Source organism: Lactuca saligna, chromosome 4, assembly GCF_052625555.1.
Source record: "Lactuca saligna cultivar CGN05327 chromosome 4, ASM5262555v1, whole genome shotgun sequence".
Lineage (NCBI taxonomy): Eukaryota > Viridiplantae > Streptophyta > Magnoliopsida > Asterales > Asteraceae > Lactuca > Lactuca saligna.
Genome location: NC_136420.1, coordinates 31,615,749 through 31,640,279, shown reverse-complemented (window position 1 = coordinate 31,640,279; position 24,531 = coordinate 31,615,749). Strand labels below are relative to the sequence as shown.

The 24,531-nt window shown below is 33.6% G+C and overlaps 3 protein-coding genes across 5 annotated transcripts; all 3 read right to left on the bottom strand.

Moving 5' to 3' along the window:
* Window positions 1-12,385: 12,385 nt before the first annotated feature.
* Window positions 12,386-14,440, bottom strand: LOC145041500 (uncharacterized). Its single transcript, XM_078989609.1, has one exon. It carries the CDS (start codon window positions 14,340-14,342, stop codon window positions 12,501-12,503), a length of 1,842 nt encoding a protein of 613 aa, XP_078845735.1. The 5' UTR covers window positions 14,343-14,440; the 3' UTR covers window positions 12,386-12,500.
* A 439-nt stretch (window positions 14,441-14,879) lies between these two features.
* LOC145041499 (zinc finger CCCH domain-containing protein 17-like) lies at window positions 14,880-17,749 on the bottom strand. Its single transcript, XM_078989608.1, has 3 exons — window positions 17,301-17,749; window positions 16,768-16,878; window positions 14,880-16,658 (listed from the first exon to the last, which is right to left on the bottom strand). The coding sequence occupies exons 1-3, from the start codon at window positions 17,472-17,474 to the stop codon at window positions 15,090-15,092; spliced, it is 1,854 nt and encodes a 617-aa protein (XP_078845734.1). The 5' UTR covers window positions 17,475-17,749; the 3' UTR covers window positions 14,880-15,089.
* Window positions 17,750-20,945: 3,196 nt separating this feature from the next.
* On the bottom strand, window positions 20,946-23,332 carry LOC145041498 (Remorin family protein). 3 transcript variants are annotated; one of them, XM_078989605.1, is made up of 5 exons: window positions 23,148-23,332; window positions 22,721-22,853; window positions 21,648-22,644; window positions 21,485-21,566; window positions 20,946-21,250 (listed from the first exon to the last, which is right to left on the bottom strand). In XM_078989605.1, the coding sequence occupies exons 1-5, from the start codon at window positions 23,181-23,183 to the stop codon at window positions 21,047-21,049; spliced, it is 1,452 nt and encodes a 483-aa protein (XP_078845731.1). In that variant the 5' UTR covers window positions 23,184-23,332; the 3' UTR covers window positions 20,946-21,046. The 3 variants fall into 3 exon arrangements, with proteins under 3 accessions (XP_078845731.1, XP_078845732.1, XP_078845733.1); XM_078989606.1 differs by lacking the exon at window positions 23,148-23,332 and adding an exon at window positions 22,954-23,141; XM_078989607.1 differs by lacking the exon at window positions 23,148-23,332 and adding an exon at window positions 22,969-23,141.
* Between the last annotated feature and the right edge of the window lie 1,199 nt (window positions 23,333-24,531).

Below are 24,531 nucleotides of genomic sequence, written 5' to 3'. Positions count from 1 at the left end.
ATAATGAAGTATCACATATCTTTTTTTTCATAAGTTTCCTCATCATTCCTGCATCATCCTAACATACATTAAATTCCAACAAAATATCTGAATCATGAATATTTGAAAGAAACGCATGTTCCTGCTTACATCACCACAAAAAATACACAGCAAAGGAAAAATCGGGTTAACAACTGATGGCCACCGATCGACTTCTTATTCTTAAATCTTTAAAGGAAAAATCCATGAAAAAGTGAAGAAAATTAAGAAAGAAATATACTTGGGGTTAAAGAACAAAAATCCAATGACACTTTGGGGCCATTCTCGAAGTTGTGAGGGAGGACAGAAGGCAAACAATTGAAATTGGAAGGATTTTTTTGTTGAATGATAGGATTCGTTGATACAGAGATGAAAATCTTTCTTCCAATTATCAACCAAAAACCCTACATATCTCAATCAATTTCAATTCCACAAGAATTCTATTTTTTTATAACTCTAAAAACCGAATTTAATACAAAAAGTAATGAACACACCTTAGGATAGAGTAATGGAAATAGAAAGGGAACTCCCATCTACCTTCACCTTCCTCCTCTACGTTGTCATCCAGAGTCACCACTTTTCGCCGTCTCTACACCACCATCCGCACCAGAGGTAGCATCATAGACAAATGATACAAAAGACTTTCTTCGTAATGTGGAATCTTCACCAATTGGAGTTCGCTTACCTGATGAAGATAAGGGTTAGGGTTCAGTGATCATTAGCTGATCGGTTAATTGAATATGAACAGAAAGGAAAAGTGAAAGAAGTCGTAAGAAACCCGTGGGATTCTTACTTCATATCCTGTATTGACGACCGATTGAGGAGGATGAACACCAATGGCGGCTAAAGCCATTAGTGGCCGATTTGAGTTCGGGGAAAGTGAATACTCGAATAAGAGAAACTAGGTCAAATATATTGATTATATTTCCTTAATTGCAGAATTTTCAATTAAATGATCCCTTAATTAAAAAGTACAAAATGTCTAGAATACCCTTAAATGATTTATTTAATTGTTTATTATTTCTTGAATTCTCATTGGTGCATTCAGGCACACAATACTTGCTAAAAATATTTGAACCTAGCTCTCTCTCTCTCTCTATCTCTCTCTTTCTCTCTCTTTCTCTCTCTCTCTCTCTCTCTCTCTCTATATATATATATATATATATATATATATATATATATATATATATATATATATATATATATATATATATATATATATATATAGGAATGAGTTCTATGGAAAACAAATAACTAGGGCAACATCTACCAGAACCAATAATCAAATGACATGTGTCCATTTCTTTCTTCACAAGTAATGTATTGTGGAAATTATTGTGGAAGTGATGTGTTGTCATTTTTTCATTGGTTCAAATATGTGTTGCCCTAATCATTCATTTTCCATATAACTCTTCCCTATATATATATATATATATATATATATATATATATATATATATATATATATATATATATATATATATATATATATATATATATATATATATATATATATATATATATATAGGAGTAGGATCAAATGAGAACACTAAAAAGGTTGAGAACGCGAGAACAAATTTGGACCATTTAAATACTTAAATCTAAGGTCATTATTAAAAAGGGGTTTTATGAAAAATTCTTAAACTGTTGGCATTAAAATGTAACTTTTAAATGGTTAAAAGGACATAACAAGGAATTTCAACTTTACTATCTCCTATAATTTCTCACCCATTCATATATTTCCTTTAATCTATCGTGTATATATTTCCACCTCTTCTTTTTAGGGTTTCATAAAACTCACGCCATCATCGATCTGGGCATCACCTACAACCCACCACGAAGATATGTTCCCATCATCATTGGTCTCGGTAGGTGCAGCAAGGGCTGCTCAAGTAGTTTTCGGCTGCTTCTCCTTCGATTCCGGTAGCATATGCGAAGGGTAGGAGAACATTTGGCCCCATGGAGCAAGGCAAGCGGAAACAACAGCTCCCGATCAAAGAAAGGTACGTTCGATTTGCTGTTGTTATTCGATTCGATTGCGTGTTTATATTTTGAAATTTGGTTTTTGATCCTAATAATCGACTTTCTATTTCCTGAATTTGCGGTTTGTTAGTCTCAATTGCAGAAATCTCTCTTACGTTTTTGTCTATAGATTTAAAATCTACATGTGATCAATCACATTGATAAACTGTTCTTTATGATTCCAATATGATACATTCATTCACAAATCATATGAGAAAATTGCCTGGATGATTGAGCGCAGGAGAGATGGATCTAACATATGTGTTTTTTTTTAAAGGCGATGAACTTTGCACATAAGGCGCTCGATAAAATGCCTGTGAGAGCATTTTCGACTGGAATGATGGAAGGGGTCTCGATGGGGCAATTCCTTCGATCGGTAATGATTCTCTTCTCTTTTCTTTTTATTTTGACTGTAAATCAATGAAGTTTAATCAACTACCTTTCTTTACTTGTATTTCTTTCTATTTATACATGAATCTAGCTATGGAATTAAGTTTTATGAACCACAAGATCTTATCGTCAAAACGTCTACTCAAAGCCACAAGGTTTCTGCTATTTTGGTGTTCGGAGACTTCACTTCTGATCCTGGAAACAACAACTACATTCTGAACCCTTTCAGGGGCAATTTCCCACCTTATGGGAGAGATTTTGCAAACCAAAAAGTGACAGCGAGCTGTACCAATGGAAAGAAACACAATCCTAATTTTTGAATTTTTTGGTAATAATTTCTTGAAGGGGGTGCGTGAATGGTTGTATTTATTTATGAATAGCACGTGTGTGAATAATTGTATTCATTTATGAATAGCACGTGTATTCATTTATCATGTGTATTAATTTATAAATAACAGTGTATTAATTTGTGAATTGCAATGTATTCATGTGTGAATGATTGTATTTATTTATGATTATTAGTGTATTCATGTGAATGAGTGTATTTATTTATAATTAGAGGTATTCATTTTATGAAAAAAAAATGATAATTTTTACTCTTTTTTTTATTTTCAGTTTATGAAAAATGCATTGAATTATTTGTAATTTGATGTGTTTTTATTTATGATTGGAAGTGTATTGATTTGCGATCGGATTTCTATTCATTTTAAAAAAAAAAACAAAAACGTGAAATAGTAGAAAATAATATTTTTTTTAAGATTTTCTTTTCAGATTTAAAATAAAAGGAAAAATTAAAATTTATAGGTGATTTTTTTGAAACGGTTATATATAATTTTTGGAAAAAATCATAAAAAAAAATATTTATATATATTTTATTAACTAAAAGGAAATATTAATTTTGTTAGGTAATTAAAATCATTATCCTTTGATTTTAGGAAATCAATAATTAATATTTATATAAAGTTACTAATATACCTTATAAAATGATTGGTCCAGAACTGTTCTCACGTTCTCAACATTTTAAGTGTTCTCATTTGATCCTCTCCCTATATATATATATATATATATATATATATATATATATATATATATATATATATATATATATATATATATATATATATATATATATATATATATATATATATAGGAAAAGTGAATATACTCTTAAGGGTATATAAACTTAGGTACTCAATCTCACCATACTACGTCGTTTTACATCATATATATAAATTGTAATTGTCCAATATTCTTATAATTTAACATCATACACATAATTTTCATTTTCAAATATAATATATATAACCTACTAGGTGTTTAGCAAAAAGATGTGATTTAAGAGAAAGATAATAGTGAAATTTTGAAAATCTTGAAATTAAAACAAGTTAAGTACTAAAATTTCAGAACTTTATAATGAATATATCAAACAAAACGATGTATTACGGTGGGTTTGGGTACCTAAGCTTATAGACCCTTAAGGGTATATTTACTTTTCCATATATATATATATATATATATATATATATATATATATATATATATATATATATATATATATATATATATATATATATATATATATAACAGCAAATATAATATATTCTTAAACTACTCCTATATTCACCTATGTCTCAGACGAAATTTGAACCCTCAACCTCAAAGAGGGAGGACAACACCTGATACGACTAGACTAGAAGCCCTTTAGTATATTTTAATGATCGGATTTTTGTTACTGAAATATATTTTTAAACAGGTGGGTTATAAGTATGACAAGTGTGAAAAATATTGGGTAAATTACACGGATCATACTTGTGCTTTGGTGTAATTTTAATGTTTGGTCCTTAACAATTTTTTTTAGCTCTAAAAGTCCTTGTGTTTTGATTTTATCGCGTGTATGATCGCTATCAAACATAAAATTACTATATTGCCCTTATCGGTTTTCTTTTTAAATTATTTATCATTTATTTTCTATTTTATTATTTTAAAAAAATTAAAAACAGGTAAACAACCCCATGCAGATGAGCATATGGATCGGGGAACCGGTTAAAACCGGAACCCGATGGAACCGGTTGGGGCGGGACCAGGACGATATTCTTGTAGATTTGGAACCGAGAACGTGTAGGAACCGGAACCGGCAGAACCGAACCGGATAGAACCAGCAAAAATCGGAACCATTTGTAGCTATTTATCGAGGACACGTTTCAACATTGAAGACACGGTAAGAACCGGTAGGAACCGGGAACCGGTAGAACCTACGGTCCAATTTAGTTCTTAATTTCGGTCGACTTCAGTTCCTGGTCCGAGTCCAATTCGGGCCGGTTCCAGCCGGGTCGGTTCCTTTGCTCATCCATACAACCCAATATCCCATCTGATCGATCCCATTCTAACCCTCATCCTCCCATTCTCTCTCTCTCTCTCTCTCTCTCTCTCTCTCTCTCTCTATATATATATATATATATATATATATATATATATATATATATATATATATATATATATATATATATATATATATATATATATATATATATATCAAGACACCATGAAGAACCCTAATTTGCACAACCTTCCACCGTCACTGCTTGACCGATGACTTGCGATAACCATCACCTGCAACCTCTCTGATGTCGTCATCGTCGTTGGTAATCAGTATGTTGTCTATGTGGTAACCATCTTCGTTGATGCCAAGTTTTTCCGATGAACAGGAACAAAAAAACGAAGGTGTAGAAACCCTACCGCCTCTATCTCTTTGTTGTCAGTAACCCTCAAGCACTCGAAGAACAAAAATCCATCCTTCTCCCATTTGTCAAGTTGGATATGTTGACGATGGAACAAGAAATCTGATGGATTTGTTTTTTTCATCTAATGGATTCGTCGATGAAGTGATTCCTTCCCTGATTTGGATTTTAAGAGGTCTTGAGACAAATTTTGTTGCAGGTTTGTTATTGCTTGTTTAGATTCAGAAATCGATGTTATTTGGGTTTTTTGTATCGGTTCTCAAACAACCTCAACCCCAGTTTCAATTCTGGTAGCGAGGGGTGGTGGGCGGTTTTTAATGTTCATTTGTTCCATTTGGAATAAAGAAAACACATCCAAATATGGAACAAGAACAATAACAAACACATCTAGAAAAGATTTCTATATACATTTCTGAATTTGAAACACAAACTCAAGAAGGTCGTGGTTGCCGGATGTTGTTTTCCGGTAACTGAAATAAGGAAAGGAGGGGATTTGATTGGCTCATAGAGATGTGAATCTGTGTTTTTAACTTTAAACAGAGAAGAGGGAAGAGAGTGTGGTCTCTCGCCGGTAAATTGGCAGTGGTGTCATCGGAAAAGTGTCTCGCTGAAAAAAGGGTTTGGGGAGACATGTAAAAGGGGAGCTAGGGGAACGGGGATAAAACGAATGTTTTTTATATTTAAAAATGATAAACAAAAATAATATAAAATTAAAAAGAAATACATAATGACATAATAGTCTTTTTACAGGCCAACGACAAAACCAAAACACAGGGACTGTAGTTTAAAAAAATTGTTAATGACCAAACATACAAACTACTCCAAACCACAACGATCTGTGTATTTTACCCAAAAATATTCCATCGTGTAATGCATTCGGTTAATAAGATTACTATTATTACAAGTATTATCTACTAATATTTAAAGTTTTTTTATCTTTTATATGAAATGTTTATTAATATCATTAAAACATAAAATATTTGTTTACCCCACATGAAGAAAGTTTTCAACACAAGAATTTTCTTGTGCATAAACCATGTTTTTGGATCGATCAGTATACCATAATTTAAAAAAAAAATGATTGTGCGGTTTTGTGTGTAACGGCCCAAACGGTGCTACTTAATTCTGTATCCGAAAATCCATCAAGGAATTCATTTAAATCCCCATAAACTTGTTTATTTTTTTTTCATAGTGTCGAGTTTAAGGGTAGTATAGTTACAACATAAAAGGTCTATGTAAAGCTTTCTTGACGAACTTAATGATTTTCGGCCATTTGAAAAAATCGAAAAGGAAGACTTCCTTGTATGATTAATTTCATACATAACCAGTGTACTAATATTATATGATAACGTCATATTTGTCCATTACTACTTGCTTATGATTAGGGATGGCAATGGGTACGGATATACCGGGTTTCGTGTTCCCCATACCCGATCCCATCCCCATCAGGGATTAAAAATTTATCCACAATTCCACATCTCCATCCCCATCCCCATCCCCAATGGGTAATCGGAGATTTTTCCCCGTTACAAAGTTTTAAACTTTTATGAAAAATAACTCATAATTATATATTAACCAACTAAATAAAAACTAACAGAACTAATAAAAAATATTATAATCACTAAATGTCTTCAAACACGAACAATAACATCCAAGGTTACAAATTAAATCATTATTTGCAAAAAAAAAGAAATAAAAAGTTTTCCTAAAACTATACGTTTGATTGTTAGAAAACATTCTTTTGTCTAATGAATATTTTCTTATGCACTATTAAAAACAAACAAACACACACACACACACACACACACACATATATATATATATATATATATATATATATATATATATATCGGGTACCCATCGGGGTCGGTTTCGGGTACGGGTATGGCTACCCGACAGGTAAACCATCCTCATCTCCATCCCTGCTTTTTATATTCAGGTAATACCCATCCTCGTCCCCATCCTCGGTCAACTCGGGGATTTACCCGGTCAACTTGGGTTAGGGTTTCGGGTACCCGTTGGGTATGGGTTTTTTTGTCATCTCTACTTATGATTTAGTAGGTCTGGGATTAGCATTTTTCTTTTATGTGGTTGTTATGTACCTAATATTAGGTATAGAACAATCAAAAACTTAATAGTTTTAACTAAATGCAATCAAATCTCTCTATCATCTTTTTTGTATCCTCTATTAGACTAGATGATAGGGTTTGTATATATTTTTGTGGAGTTTTAAATATTTAATTTTGCATCACAAACCAAGTATAAGAATACATTATCAACTACCTATAAGCCTTTATATTCAAATTTAATATAGAAAACTATAGTGAGATTGAAATTGTTCATTAAAAACTCAATAAACTTCTTCCCATAACACATCAAAAAGAACCATGCAAGTGTATATATGGTAAGGGTCAAAGAAAGTTATGAAGGCTACTAGATGTCTAATATAAACAAAACATTCGAAATACAGAGATGTTGGAGATAAATTATTAAATCAGAGATAATATGAGCTCAAAAGCAATAGAAAAAACCACACACACACACACACACACACACATATATATATATATATATATATATATATATATATAATGGAAAAGTGAATATAAGGTTGTTATATACATAAGCTTAGATGTGGAACCAAAAAACTATGTAGTTTTGATATAAATCCTAACAAATTAGTATTGTGATTTCCTTTTTCCACATTTTAATCTTTGATTATATATATATATATATATATATATATATATATATATATATATATATATATATATATATATATATAAGTGAATATAAGGTTGTTATATACCTAAGCTTAGATGTGGAACCAAAAAACTATGTAGTTTTGATATAAATCCTAACAAATTAGTATTGTGATTTCCTTTTTCCCCATTTTAATCTTTGATTTTATATATATATATATATATATATATATATATATATATATATATATATATATATATATATATATATCGGGTACCCATCGGGGCCGGTTTCAGGTACGGGTATGGCTACCTTACAGGTAAAACCATCCTCATCCCCATCCTTGTTTTTTATATTCGGGTAATACTCATCCCCATCCCCATCCCCAGTCAACTCGGGGTTTTACCCGGTCAACTCGGGTTAGGGTTTCTGGTACCCGTTGGGTACGGTTTTTTTTACCATCTCTACTTATGATTTAGTAGGTCTGGGATTAGCATTTTTCTTTGACATAAATATGTGGTTGTTATGTACCTAATATTAGGTATAGAACAATCAAAAACTTAATAGTTTTAACTAAATGCAATCAAATCTCTCTATCATCTTTTTTGTATTCTCTATTAAACTAGATGATATGGTTTGTATATATTTTTGTGGAGTTTTAAATATTTAATTTTGCATCACAAACCAAGTATAAGAATACATTATAAACTACCTATAAGCCTTTATATTCAAATTTAATATAGAAAACTATAGTGAGATTGAATTTGTTCATTAAAAACTCAATAAACTTCTTCACATAACACATCAAAAAGAACCATGCAAGTGTACATAAGGTAAGGGTCAAAGAAAGTTATGAAGCCTACTAGATGTCTAATATAAACAAAACATTCGAAATACAGAGATGTTGTTGATAAATTATTAAATCAGAGATAATATGAGCTCAAAAGCAATAGAAAAAATCACACACACACACACACACACACACACACACACACATATATATATATATATATATATATATATATATAATGGAAAAGTGGATATAAGGTTGTTATATACCTAAGCTTAAATGTGGAACCAAAAAACTATGTAGTTTTGATATAAATCCTAACAAATTAGTATTGTGATTTCCTTTTTCCCCATTTTAATCTTTGATTATATATATATATATATATATATATATATATATATATATATATATATATATATATATATATATATATATATATATATATATAGGAAAACCTCATTAAAACCCTATGCATTATACCTCTATGCTTAAAAAAAAACCTTATATAATTTTTTTGTACAAGTTCTAAAACTGTTTGAAATACTATTTTATCCGGTTGACCGGTTTCGTGGTAATAGTTGAAGGTTTGCAATTCCTGGGAAGACTTTCTTCTTCTTTACTTTTTGTTTTTCGATGGCAGCAAGAGGGTCTCGGGTTGAGATGGCTCTCGACAAAGTGAAGGTTGGCTAAGATGTGCTCGAAGAAGCTAGAAAAAACGAAGATGTGAGTGGTTCTCGGTTTTAATGGCTTTTACGAGGTGTGGATTTAGAAGGTAAAGGCTGGAACTGTTGTGGTTCGTGGGTCTCGGTTTGGAGGTAAAAACGAAGGCAACGACAACGATTTTGATGGAGATGGTGGTTGGAACAAAAAATGAAAAGGTCTTCCGGCTTCTTGGTGATTCGATTTTCTTTTTCTTTTTTCCTTTTCTGGTTAGTTGCAGGTCCAAACAAAGATGACGATGAATAGTGACTTCGGTTTTTAGCTCGGAAGAAAAGGGCTGCAATGAGGGATGGTAGGACAGCAGGTCTCCAGTTCGGATGGAACATGGAACAGAGCTGACAACAACTATTTTTTTGTTCTTTTATTTCCTTGGTTGCAAGTCTCAGAAGTGAGGCAGTCTGAGAGGGAGCTCGGCTGGACTGGAACCGACGAAGGTAGCAGGTTCTAGTTCGGAGGTGGTACGAGGATGGAAGCGAGCAGCAACTATTTGTTGGTTCCAAATCAAGCCACACAGGCCTTGTACAAATTATTACACAAGACACGGGTTGTTGTCTTTTTTTTTTCTTCTTCTAGTTTGATAAACAAGGTGATGCTATGTTGTTTTAAAGATGGGATAAGGTGGTGTTTAATGGCAATGGTTTATAAGGTTGTGGTTAACTGAAACACTCTTATGATTTTGCAAGTTATACAGAGACATAATCAGCCTGAGAAGCAAAGAAACAAAGGAACCAATGTGCAGTTCTTCCTACCTCAAGTATTGGTTCTCCTTTTTGAATTTATGTTTAATTGTGAGGATGCAAATTCAAGAATAAAAATACTTGGAGATCTGCTTGAATTGCTAGATTCAAATGTCTCTAACATTGCAAGTTACCTCTTTTTTACTGCAAATCTAAAGATAACTGATTTTTTTTTACATTATAGGAAAATGGATGGCAAGCATGGTTAGTTGCTTCCATGAAGCTTGATATCTTGAAAACTTGCAAAATGAAAACATAACGTGATGGTGACCCTGAATTAGTTGAGTAAAAGCATGTGAAGACCCTATTTTCTCTAGTTCTATGTCACTACATACAATCATCAAAAGATAGATGGGGACGATGAACAGTGACCTTACTTCTCCCTGAGTCTTCTTCTTTCAATTTATATGGTGGATGAACAGTGAATCTAAAGTTACCGGTAGCTTTGGCTTAGCCGGTCACAAAGCATGAAAACAATCAAAGTTAGAAAGTATAATGGTTAGTTCGAACAAATAAATTATATAGGGGTTTTTTTAAACATTGGGTTATAATACATGGGGTTTTTATGAGATTTTCCATATATATATATATATATATATATATATATATATATATATATATATATATATATATATATATATATATATATATATATATATATATATATATATATATATATATATATATATATATAGAAAAGTGAATATAAGGTTGTTATATACATAAGCTTAGATGTGGAACCAAAAAACTATGTAGTTTTGATATAAATCCTAACAAATTAGTATTGTGATTTCCTTTTTCCCCATTTTAATCTTTGATTTTATATATATATATATATATATATATATATATATATATATATATATATATATATATATATATATATATATAGAAAAGTGAATATAAGGTTGTTATATACCTAAGCTTAGAAATGGAACCAAAAAACTATGTAGTTTTGATATAAATCCTAACAAATTAGTATTGTGATTTCCTTTTTCCCCATTTTAATCTTTGATTATATTGTTCATTCTCCCTACCTTCAAAAAATTTTGCCGATAATTCTTCTGGAAATTCGTTGTTTTTTATCACTGTCTTCTTCTTTTCCTTATAAATTAGAAATCAAGTCTATTGTTTCCACAATTCAATTGCAAAAAAAATTGATTGTAACAGGGCACGTGTTAACATGCTATTTCAAACAAGACATGTATTATAAATTGAATTTAATATACACTAACCAATTTACCTTTACCGCATGTTATAGGATTTTCATTCGTGTGTGAATACGAGTTTCGTTTTTTGATGAATTACCTGCTAAACATATTTATTGTTGTTGGATTTTGCTTTGTAAGGATACGTTGATAGTAATAAAAAAAAATAAAAAATAAAAAATAAATAAATAAAAAATCGAACGACACTAGATGGATGATGAAATCCGATGATTACTATCATCTTGAGAAGTAAAGAATAATGATGATCACATTTTGTCAAATAAAAAAACGAATATCACAAGGAGACGAAGTCCAATTTTTATGATTTTTCAATCCATCTTATGAAAACTGGTTCAAGTCTTTAGTTTTACAAATTAGCTACAAATGCATGTAACAAACGTGGCTACAATAGTTACAGCAATTTAGATGCACAAATTGTTGACCAAAATCTTAGCGATATAATTAGGGTTCTCTTTCCTTTAAGCTTTTTCAAACAAAATAGAGTAATCAAGAAGATTAGCAACATTACCAGTGAATTAGGACAATTCCAAAATCGTCTTGTTGGGTTGTCATGTTTTTAGGTCTCATATTGTTTGGATGGATAAGGGCAGAAATGTGTAGGGTTGTCCCCTGTAGGTGAGGTTCTTGCTACAATTGGAAGGTATGTGTTCTTCTTGTTCATCATGGATCGACCATTCAATGAAGATGACATTGTCGAAAAAGAAAGAAATTCGATTGTAAGGTTTTGAGGAGCCTCGTTATGCATAAAAAGGGAAAGAAGCAATGGCAATGACCTAAATGAAAGCTTCAAGTTTCTACATTAATAAATATATTGACATGTTGGCATTGCATGTGGACAAGTGTAGTCCATGTCATTTAAACACGTCAATCTTGCAACCGAAAAAGGGTAGAATATGAGCTTGTGCCCTTATTTAAACAGTCAAATTATAGTTTAGGCACTTCAAATGCACAAAATTAATAGTATAGACCTTTTAAAACCATTTGTGAAAGTTGATTGAATTTTAATGCCATTAACATTTTCTTATATGCATCTTCAAATATTTAAAATATAATCTTTCAGCAAAAAGAACCCACATCACATGAATTTACAAGTTTCCTTGCATAAAATACAAATCACTATATAACGATTTTTTTTTTTCCTAACGTTGTCAATTTAGTTTGGATCAAAGCTCTCTTCCAACCACTTAACTTGAATACGCACACCAGCATCCCTAAGAGCATGCAAAGAAGATCTATAAAGCCTTGAATCCAAACTTGTTCCTTCAGCTTTCATATCCTGCAAAAGCTTCACCAATTCATCCACCCTACTCATTTTCGAAAACACACCTACCATAATCCCACCCATAGCCCTATCAATCCCACCACCATTAAGCCTATACTCATTGTAATACTTCATACACGTGTCAAACTCTCTTGCCTTACTATAAGCACTTATGACACTTGTATAACTTACCTTATCAGCCACAAGTCTCCTTCTTTTCATCTCCTTCCATATCTTCTCAACTTGCCTCAAGTTCAACACTTTCCCATGCATGTCAAGGAGAGAATTGTAAATCCACACGTTGAGTTCCACCCCACGTGCTTTCATGCGAGCTAACAGCCGCATGGCGTCTCGAATCCTGTTTTGTTTCCCATACATCGCAATCATGCTAGAATACGCCACAACACATTTATCGAACCCTTTGTTGTCCATTTCCCAAAACACCTCTTCGGCTTTTTCATAAAGCCCGATACGACAGTAAACGTTTAGGATAGAAGCATACGTCACTTGTCCAGCGTGGCAACCTTCTGCGGTCAACTCTTCGTAGACCTTTACCGCTGAAGTCAACCCTCTTTTCTTTGAGAACCCGTTTACGATAGCACAAAAGATACAATCTGAAACTTTAATGTTTGCTTTTTTCATTGAAGAAACAACGTCGAGTGTCTTTTCGAGTGACCCGAGTTCGATGTACATCAAAACGAGCTTTAAAAAGACTGCTGGGTCTCTTAACATGTTCTTCGCTTCGGCTTCTTTCGTAAGGTCTTCTACCATTTTCACTTCTTGAATGGCTACAAATGAACTGATTAATGTTGAGTAAAAAGAAGGGTCTTCTGGGAACCCTTTCTTGATCATGTCACGAAAGTAATCTAGGGCTTGAAATGGTTTTCCTGATTTTGCTAAAGATTCGATTAAAATCCTGTAGATTTGTGAGCAAAAAGGTGTCCATTCGAGATTGCTTGATTCGAATTCTTTAAACAAGGAAATGACTTTATCGTTCTTCCCCATTTTCAGATAAGCTTCCATGGTGCGTCCGTAACATTCCCCGTCTAATTGCATACCAAAAGATTTCATAATATCGTACACGTTGACTGCACTACTATACATATGAAGCTTGTTATAGCTTCGCATGGCAGCATTAAAACTTAAAATGGCAACTTCTTTTTCAAATTTCAGAATATGAAGCAAATGATTAGCAAGTTTAAATCTCTTGGCTCGAATACAACTACTGATTAACCTACAACAGGATGAAGCACTTGGGTAGACCTTGAATTTCCCAAAATCATCGGAAATTGACCAAATTGAATTCCAATTCTTCAAACGCAGCGAGTACCTGATTAGATTATGCAATGTCGATCTCGTGGGTGTAAAATCGGGTGTTCTTTTGGCCTTCTGGTAACTCTCGAACCCTATTTCTTCAGTTTTTGGATCCTTCAACAGTTTGCATATCAATTGATTGAGATTCTCCTGATGGGGTACGGATGAATCTCCAAGATTTTCAACTTCCAGGTCCAATTCGATGAGGGAGGAATCGGTGGACTCCTCATCGTCTAGTATTGGTGGTGGACAACTTGTGGATGAATTGAGGATCAAGATTCTTGAAGACGATGAGAAAGGGGGAGAGATGAAGAGAAGAATCGGGGAGTTTTTGGATGGATTGAAGGTGAGGTTTTTGTGGGTTCTTTTGATGCAATGAATGTAAGCTAAGGACCACTCTGAAGAAGTGGAAATGGCCATTGTTGATGAAGATAAGGCATGGAATGAATGGGGGAAGAACTGAGAAGTGAATTTCAGAGAGGGAAGTAGACATGATATGTTTGGATGATTTTGGGGGTGTGATTTTGTGAGTTGTATTCATGTGAGCCACACATATGTTACTTGTGTGAATATTGGCCATTTGGATAATATTTATTTTTTTAAAAGCAAGGCGACAATAGAGATGAAAAATATAATTATGATAACATGATAACCATAAAAATTAATTTGAACATTCGGTTGATAAAGATTAAAAGTCAGACTTAATATATTACCCTTATATATTGTTTTTGTTGAATTCAATGTGTTTTAGTTTAAATGCTTAGCTTAACTCATTGAGCCCATCAATTTAAGGAAAAAAAAAAAACAACCCTAATTAGTCTTTTTCACGAGAAGAATATTATCAATTTAACCATTCCATTGCTGTATTTTCCACGAATAACCAACTTGTGAAATGAAATGATTACATAATATTAGAACTAAAGTTGATCTAATTTAGTATTAAAAAAAAAAAAAAACTACAACAAAGAACCTCAACAATTTAAGATGCCACAACTATAGTTCGATCAAAGATGTTGGCCAAAAAGCCACAACTTATAATTCCTTCAAATAGTACAAATCAAAATCTATAACAATACAAGAAAAAAGAAAAACAAGAGTCTTTATACGTATCCCTTTTCTTCCACAAACTACAATCAAATCCATTCCAACCAAAACAAACCTCAAAACTCAGTTATTTTCCACAAGTTCTTTCTCTTCATACTCTTCATCAACAAATTCACCTTCATCCAAGTTATAATCTTCTTCACCATCAATCTGATCATACTCATAATCTCCATCTCCATGATCATCATAACCTTCAAGCTCCTCATCAAGCAATGCATCTTCATCCACCATCTCACCTTCATTCACTTCATCATTTGCATACGATTTCCCATCTTCTTCTGTTTGCTTTTCTGCTTCAAAATCATTCAAAACAATGTGTTCTTCTTCTTTTACAATCTCTTCTTTTTTATTCTTTTCTTCAATGATCACAGAAGAAATTCGGTTATCACTATCAGTCCTTCTTTTTCGCTTCAAAATCTCACTAAGAGGCTTTGGTCCTTCAAATGACAAATTATCCTCCACTTTTGGGTACTTTCTTTTTCCCAAAATTTCTCCATCTTCAAGAACTTCACTTGTTCTTCCACTTTTTAACTCTGATAATCTTTTTGGTCCAGCAAACTTTGTATCATTATCACCATTGTTATCCTTTATCCTGTCCCTAACCCTAGAGTTAAGAGACAAAGGTCTTCCAGGTGAGTATCTTGATTGATGCCTTCTTCCCATGTCAATTTCCCTTTCTACCCTCGAACTGTTTTCATTACTCGGAGACACCGACCTTCCCGGAATCTTGATTCTTCCTCTAAGCCGGCTACTCAGAGCACCACCCTGTTCCTGGCGGCGGTTGTGGTGGTGGTGGTCGTGGTGGTGGCTATCCCTCCTTGGCCTCCGGTCGAGGGTATTTTCGGAAACCCTTCGTTGGTTTGATATACGGTGGCGCAAATCTAAGTGATCAGGGCTATCACTTCTAGGATACGGTCTTCTTTCTTGATGAGCGGACCCCACCAACATCCTTCCGGAAGATTCTCTACTCTCATCCCATGCAAACTGTCCTTCACGTTCATTATAATGGTCAAAATCACGATGATCATGGTCAACATCATAATCTTGACCTCTTGATCTTACAAATTCATCATTTTCACGATAATATTCAGAATCTTCAACCTGATTGTCCACAAGAACATCAAAACCAGGGGAAGGATCTCTAGAATATTCATCAGCATCTTTCACATTCAAAACTCTCTCGTTTTCTGATACATAGTAACCATGGTTAACACTAGGGTTAGGGTTAGTAGGCAGGGTTTCACCCATAACAGGTGGCAGAACCACACGTTCTCTTTTATTACCACCGTTTCTGGCGGGAGGTGGTGGTTGTCTGCCTTTGAATTCCACCGGCTTTTGGGCGGTTTCCGGTGGTGTAAACTTCTGGTCCTGAATGGACATCTTAGGAGGGTCGGTGACCGGGTTAGCTGACCCGGGTTGTGCGGGTTTGTTATTGACTGAATTTGGTGGCCCGTGTAAGAAAGGGCATAAATGTCCTTTCAAGCAGAAACCCTTCTGGAAGAAGATACAGGCAACTCCTTGTTTGGGTGTAGGATAAGGAGCAGGATGTGGTGTTAGTGTAGGTAAAGAAGTTGGTGGTGCCACTGCCATGGGAGTTGAAACATCAGCAGCTCCCAGTAATCCATCAAGAGGCTGAAACGAATGAAGTGTGATTTAAGTATTTACAATAATAATAAGAAATTAATAATAAAGTTATATGATTATATTAGTATTGATGAAGAAAAAGAATGAAGATACTTACAGGATGACGAAAAGCACATTTTGGATTTAAGCAGTTCCCGTTTAACCAATACCAGCAATCCCTAGGGTTGACTCTTGCAATGTCACTATGGCGATACTCACACTCACTTCCCTGTAGAAAGAAAATACATATCACACTATCAACAGATGATAACAATAATGAAACAAGCAAGCATCAAACACGTCCTTGTTCTAAATGGGTTGTTATTTGTTAACGACTATCAATTGATGTGACAAATGCTTTTAGTTTGTACGAAAAGGTATGAACTTGATGCAAGGTAGTTAGTGATCAATCGTCATCCCATCGCAACTTTAAAGAGAAGACTCGAAACTTTAATTAGCTCGAAATCAAGATCCAACGCTAAAAAAAGAAGAATAAAATTCGAACCAGATAACGATAATTTCAAGATCCCCAAATTAGCATACCGAATTACAATAAATATAAATAAAGAAGATCTAATCCGATAGATGGAGCAAACAAAACCTCACAATTTAGCTAGCAATGATATGAATTGAAAAAAACAATAAAAATACCTTTTTGCAGGTTAAGGGAGAAGCAAGGAAGTAAACGCAATCGGTGTTTCTTTTCAAGAACTCGTCTTCCTCTGGTGAAGTTGTCGGAGCTGCCGATGATGATGACGATGACGGAGGAGCCAATTGAGGGGCTTGTTGTTGTTGTTGTTGATGGTGAGTAGTAGCGCCAACCATGGTTGGGGTTCTAATTGAAATTCAAATAAAAGAGAGGGGATCTTGGGTAATTTGAATAATTGGATCTAGGGTTTGCCAAGGCAGCGAGCTCAATCCGCTATTGCAGATATGGTTGTAACAAGAGTGGATCTAATCTTCCATCTGCAAAGAGAAACGGAAGGTTGAAAAGAGAGGAATGAAACCCTGAAAGGAGAAAGAAGAAACAGAGCTCTCAAGGATTTTAAGGCGATGAGAAAGGGAGAGTCTTGCTTCCTGCTCCTTTCCCTTCAATCTTCATTATATTTTTAGGGATGAGCTATTTGCTATTGGCTGAAGCCTTTGGTTAATCATCGAATTCCCTTGATTTTGTTAGAATTTATTATTTTAGGGTAAAACATATATATTTATGTAATAAAGTTATCTTGTTTTACAAAATCTATCATCTATCTTGTTATAAAAATGTTATATTAAAAGATCATTCATAATATAAGTTTTTTAATTTAAAAAAAAAAAAAAAAAAAAAAAAAAAAAAAAAAAAAAAAAAAAACCATAAAAAAAGTTTTTTCACTTAAATTTTTTCAACAAAGCTTGAAATTTTACGAGTTCGTTACGTTGGCTTTTTCAAATATTATAGACTTTATAGTGGATCTCGTAGATTTTTAAACAGTGATTAAATAGCCAACTTATACAATAAAATGATGTGAGTGATTCTTATAGATAAGTTGATGAAAAACTCATTTATTGTGGAGATTTTTGAGTTTTTTAAATTGATAGATTATGGATGGTATGAATCTATATAAGCTGCACTTATAAGTTACAACTAAAAAAAATATGATGCTACAACTCACATCACAAGCCATGAACCTATATATCCGAGAAATTTTAATTATAGCATCTTATTTTGTTAAAATGTTATATTTAAGCAATACACCGCCATTGGCATCCATCTTATCACTTTGCAGACATTTCATATACCAATTTATGCTACTTTAACATTGATTCATACCATGAACGCATCTAATTAATAACTTCATTCTCAACTTCTTTTGAAGTTTTTCCTACTAACATCGTTAAAATAAAATTGTTAAGTATGTGTCGTTGCCCTTGTTTTTGTAAGATCTATTCTATTTAGGATTTATTCCATAACATAGAGTCATCTATCCCAATTGTATTCTCAATCCCAATCTCACCGATAATGGATAGAAGCCCCATTCGTTGCCTTCTCCCTTTTCTTCTAATCACCTCACATCTCGCCTACAACCACCTCCGAAAGTCAACAAAAAATGAAAAAAGTTTACGTAAAAGTCAACTTTCGAAAACTAAAAAATCATAGTCAACATTGTTAACTAAAAAACACTTGGGGCACGATTGTAGGCAAGAAATGAATGAAATTCAATGGAAAATTATTCTAGTTCCCTCAAATTCATGCGTTTGATTGGATTTAGAGAAAGAAAAAAGATTTCTAAATGAAATAAAAATTCCATCATATGATAGAAAGTGGATTCTTTTCTATAGTTAGATGGAAAACATTCATTGTCATAAGGAAAATAATAGATTACAAAACTGTCTATTTTACTTATTAGAAAACCAACATTCACCACTATTGCTACCAACCGCCACTGCCACTACCACCTACCATCGTCGCCACCGGCCATTATTGTTACCACCGCCATTATTGCCGCCACCACCACCAACAACCACCATCGCCACCGCCACCTCCACCATTATCGTCGTCACTACTATCATTATCGTCACCCTCACCACCACTACCGCCATCACCCCCACCACTGCCACAACCACTGCCAAAATTTTATTGTTTTTATAATTATATAATGTATCTTTGCATATAAGTTAGAAAATAAAATAAAACTAAACTAAAATTAAAAAGTATAATTTTGTTATTTTACATGGATTTCAATTCCATTTTCTATCAAACAAACATCATCTAGAATTAATTAAAATTTCATTTCTTATCAACCAAATAGTATAAAATTAGATTCAAATTCCTAATCGACTCCTTTTTCAATTTCAATTCCAACTTCTTTTAGAAACATTTTGCAAACCAAAAACATGCCTCAACTATATCAATTCATTAACTAAAGAGCTAAACTCCAAAATTTTATACACTTAGTAATACTTTGTAACCAATACCCCATTTGAATACTAGTTTATTGAATTTAATAGAATTAATTCTCAATAATTAAGCCATTATTCGTTTATTTGTTTCTTTGTGGCTAGAGAGTTAAAATGACATTGATAGAAATATTTATCAGAGTATCCGGTATGGCCGCATGGGCACCGTACAATGTGTGTGGTGTTGGCTTAAAGTGTGCGGCGGCATGGAACACCACCCCCAAAGCTGCGATGGGTGATGATAGTAACAGTTTTTTACGTCCTCTCTCTCTCTCAAATTTTTATTAATTTTAAGAGTGGTTTGGGTTAATAGTGATAGGTAATTCCTTAGGTAAATTGTGGCAAAATGGTGTTGAGGTGATGCTTAGGTGACAACTTTTAGGATGATCGAGTGGTACCTATTCGCATAGCATCATCCTTTCATTTTGGAAGTACTGCTACTCCTGTGATTTTTTTCATTTCCAAATTCCAACATTCATCCGATATATGATATGTGAAAAAACAAAGCTTTTAAAAAACAATATATTTTACATTGCCTCTTAGAGGGAATAAATCCAAGACTTCATGTAAACCAAAAATTCAAAAACTGTCTTATAGTTGCCTTTTTTTTTTCTTTTCAATTTATATATTGTAATTTATATACGGTACTATTATATATGTACAATTCACTCAAAAAAATTATCAAATCATAGACATACATATATACATTCACCAACTCACAGAGTATAGGAAGCAATTAAAAGTAAATATAAAATTTGCCTTTACATATATTTCAATTATATATTTCAATTGTTTTTGTAATTTAATGTTCATGCATAAAACTTTTTCCACCCATGTTTGTCAATTATTCTCTAAAGAGGTACGACCACGCCTGTTGTCCTATGCTCCTTACTTTTTCAGTTCTGTTATATAAAAAGAAATACCCAAAAAAATCACACTTTTTTCAAAAGACTTAACCTTTTAGTAACCCAATAATCTAACGTTAATATTTTGCCTTGTATCCAACTTCAGGTTTTTAACATTTTTATCATTAAAAACTTGATTCACGCCTCATTTGATTTAATGTCATAAAAACATTCCATAATCTTTTAATGACATCTCTTTACTGATTCTCTCATCATTTACATTGAACACATACTTTCTTGACTTTCTCAGTTAAAAAGTCAAAATCTTTGTTTTCATCCAAATTCTAATATACAAAACCTCATTAAAACCTACTAAATCATACATCAAAAGTTTTAATTTTGTTTAACCTCTAGCATCAATTCTTTGTTTACTATCTATCCTTCAAAATACCTCTTATACATGATCTTGATTCACATTTCAATTTACTAACATATAAAGATAAAGAAACATGAATGGATTATACAACGTGGCATCTATATATAATAAGATCTTTGGATTACAACAAAACCATCAGACACAGAGTTTCCTAACAAAAGAATTTTTAACTTAAAACTTTAAAAGCAGCATCTATAACATGAGAATGAAGATGGTATTCGACCAGTTTTACGAATATACCCTGCTTGTTCTTCTGCTCTTGCAGCTTCCCTGTTTCTCTTAGCCTCTGCTGCAGCCCGTTTCTCTTCAGCTTTGTGTCTTGCAGCTGCTAATTTATTCATCAATCGATCATGTGCTCCACCTCTCATCCGCTCTACCTCTACCTGTAAGTAAAGGGTACTTTTGTCATTTTCTTGAAACAACAAAGAAATCAATAAAAAGGGTATTTTGGTCGTTTTAAAATATGATGTAATTCTTCGGATACATTTACAACCCAAACGAAAAGCTAAACCTTTCGAACGATATTTGCTCTTATTGTAAACAACTAAACATACTTTTCAACCAAGTTGACCAATTTACCCCTATAGATAAAACAAAAGGATTAAACTGTCGCATACCTCAATTCTCCTCATTTCAGCTTCGGTTTTTGCTTTTTGATGGTTTTCCCATGCCTCTATCTTTACCTCTTCACGTTTGAACCTAAACCCATAAATCATTCTGTTAAAAACATGCTACAAAGAAAGTTTGTGTGGTAAAAGACGTAAATACCCTCATCGTTACCTAGCCATATACTTGGCTTTCTCAGCATCTTCCCAAGCAGCTGCACGCATCTCAATTGCAGATTTACCTGATTTTTCAGATGCCAAAACTTTCAAAGAAGAAGATGCATCTTTATCTTCTTCTTCCTTGCTAGCCCAAGCAGCAATATTTGTCTTCCCCAACTGAGTTCCAAGAGCCTTTATCTCTCTTCTAGTTTTTATCTGCAACTCCTTTTCAGATAACTCTCTGTTACTACCACCTTCCAACCCTAGATTTGAAGGATTGGTGATTCTTTCTGGAGTAGCAGATCGTGAAGAACTTGGACTCCTACTAGGAGTCGTGGCCCTTACAGGTGTTCCTGTTCTTGATGGCTCTTGGCTAGCAATCGGAGTCATTTCAGTCCCCATGTCTCTCATTGATACGGATCTGGCTGTTGAAGGAGGAGGGACAAACGTTGTGTTCTGGATCGATACAGAAGAATCATGGCGACTTAAATTAACTGCTGCGGTGTCTTCAATCATGAGTACAGATTTGCTGCTGTATGAATCCATCTGTTTGGTGTCAGGCTCTTCGTAAGGGATTAATCTTTGATCGGGAACGGGAACGGGAACTTGAACTTGAACTGGAACTGGAACTGGAACTTCCACCACCACCTTCGTGATTGGTTGCCGGTTTCCATGGTTGACATGACTGTTTTTCTTTGAATCGTTTTTTGGACGGGTAGATGTAGGGCTAGCTATCCATTTCTGGGCGTCGTCCCATTTTGATGGTGGCGCTTTGGAGAATGGAGCTAGAGGCTTCTTTCTATGTGAGGAACGTTCGGATTTCTGAAACTCGAAGGGTGATAATGATACTGGTACAGATACATTTACCTTATCGATCCCGCTCTCGTAGTCCAAATCACCATCATGATCCTTCGATATGTCGTCGTTATCAGGTTCTGGTAACAATGTATCAGGCGTATGATCGGGAAGTACACTTACAACATCAACATCTTTGTAATTCTCTAAACAATCACCTAAATAAATTGCATATAAACCAAACAATAAATCACAAGTGTTCCAAGAAGTGAAATCTGATGAAATGTGAAATACCAGAGTCGTCAATCTCAGAAGCTTGAGATCCCAAAGAGAAAGTACTTGACTCGAGTTCATCTTCCCCTTGTTTCTTCTTTTTCTTCAACATATTCCTCAACTTCGCCGGAGACAGACCTCCTCCCCCACTTCCCTAAGAAAATAAATCGAATCCAAATCAAAATCACATATTCAACACAAAGGAGACTTCGATTTCGGAAACAGAAAAACTTGTAATGATGGGAAAAAATTACAGATCTGGCAGAGACCAAAATAGGATGAATGGGGTCAGCTGAATGAGGTGCAGGAGAGGAAAATCAATCAAGAAGTGAAAACAACAGTGGGGTTTTGAGTTTTGATTAGATTGAAGAAAAGGGTAAACTCCAACAACAAACGGGTGATGGAAATGGTGATGGAGATGTAAGTGTGAAGTTAGATACTGACAGACCTGTGGTGGGCTTTTGGTTATCTTCTCGTAGTCCATTTGCAGTGTGCTTCTTCATTAATGGTGTGTAATTAATGCTTCGGCAGCCATAACCAGCCTAGTAAGCATGGAGTTGTAGGGATTATTGAGGACAAAGTAGGGAGATAAGTGAAGAGAAACCCGACGGACTGTTCAAACGGGTAGCTATCGGTGGGTACATGTGTGCTACAGCCCTTCTTTTTGTCTGCTAGTGAAACGCGAAAGGGGATTAACCGATTAAGGACTATTCGTTTTTATTTTTCACGATTCAAAAGTTGTGGAATAACTTGTTTAATGGATAAATAACGTATATTTCTAAAAATATATTTTGGGTTAAAAGACTTATCTTATCAATTTTATACCGTGTATATATTTTGTTATTCGTGTTACTGTTAAATTTGTTTATTATTTTCAAAAAATATATTTTTTATTGGTAATTATAGGTTTAGCCGTTTTACATCATTCCTACGAGCCTTCGATAATCATTTCTAACGAAGTTTTCTAGATCTGTTATTGTTCTTGTGTGAGTGTGAGTAGGATTGTTTTTTAAGAAACCAAAACTCCAAAACAAACCCATGTTGCATGTGAAAATCATGTTCTTAAGAAAATAGTAAATTTTCAAATATGTTATGGATGAACATTGATGAACATTACACATAAGCAGTACACACATGTGCCGTTTGTGTTCATGGAGATTTTTCGAATATGTCAAGGATGATCCCTCAAGACCAAACTCATATCTAAAGAGCATCTTGAACATATTTGGAACATGGAAGGAAGAACTAAAAACATGAAATCTTGATTCTTGGCCAATCTTGAACAAAGAACAGATAACGAAGAACACGTTTATAAGATTCTACATATGTTTTATAATGAAACCCGCCACAAACTGAAAACCCTAAATCGAAACACAAACACACACAAAGCCACAAACCGAAAAACCTTAAATTGTTTCCATCAAACACACACAAACTAATGAACACTCAATTTTCCTTAAAATTGTTTGTTGGAAGAGAGTGGTTCTTAAACATGAACACACACATATGAAATACCTAAATCGAAACCAAAATGAAATATGTTCGAAAATCGCTCATATGTAAAATTCCTAAATAGGTTCTTAACTTTTGGAATGTGTGTTGTTTTTGGAACAAGAACTACATGGAACCACTATCACGAACATGGTATCAAACCATGTTATCTTCCCCGACTAGCCCTTAGAATCCCTGAAATTTCTCTCAATTCAAGTATGGGTCATATGCTTCCAGTAGTATGGACCCAATACTACCTTCCACACCTATCCATACTTTCCTTAAGAATCATCCTGAGTCTTCTAAGTCACATACTCATAATAATACTCCCAATACATGCT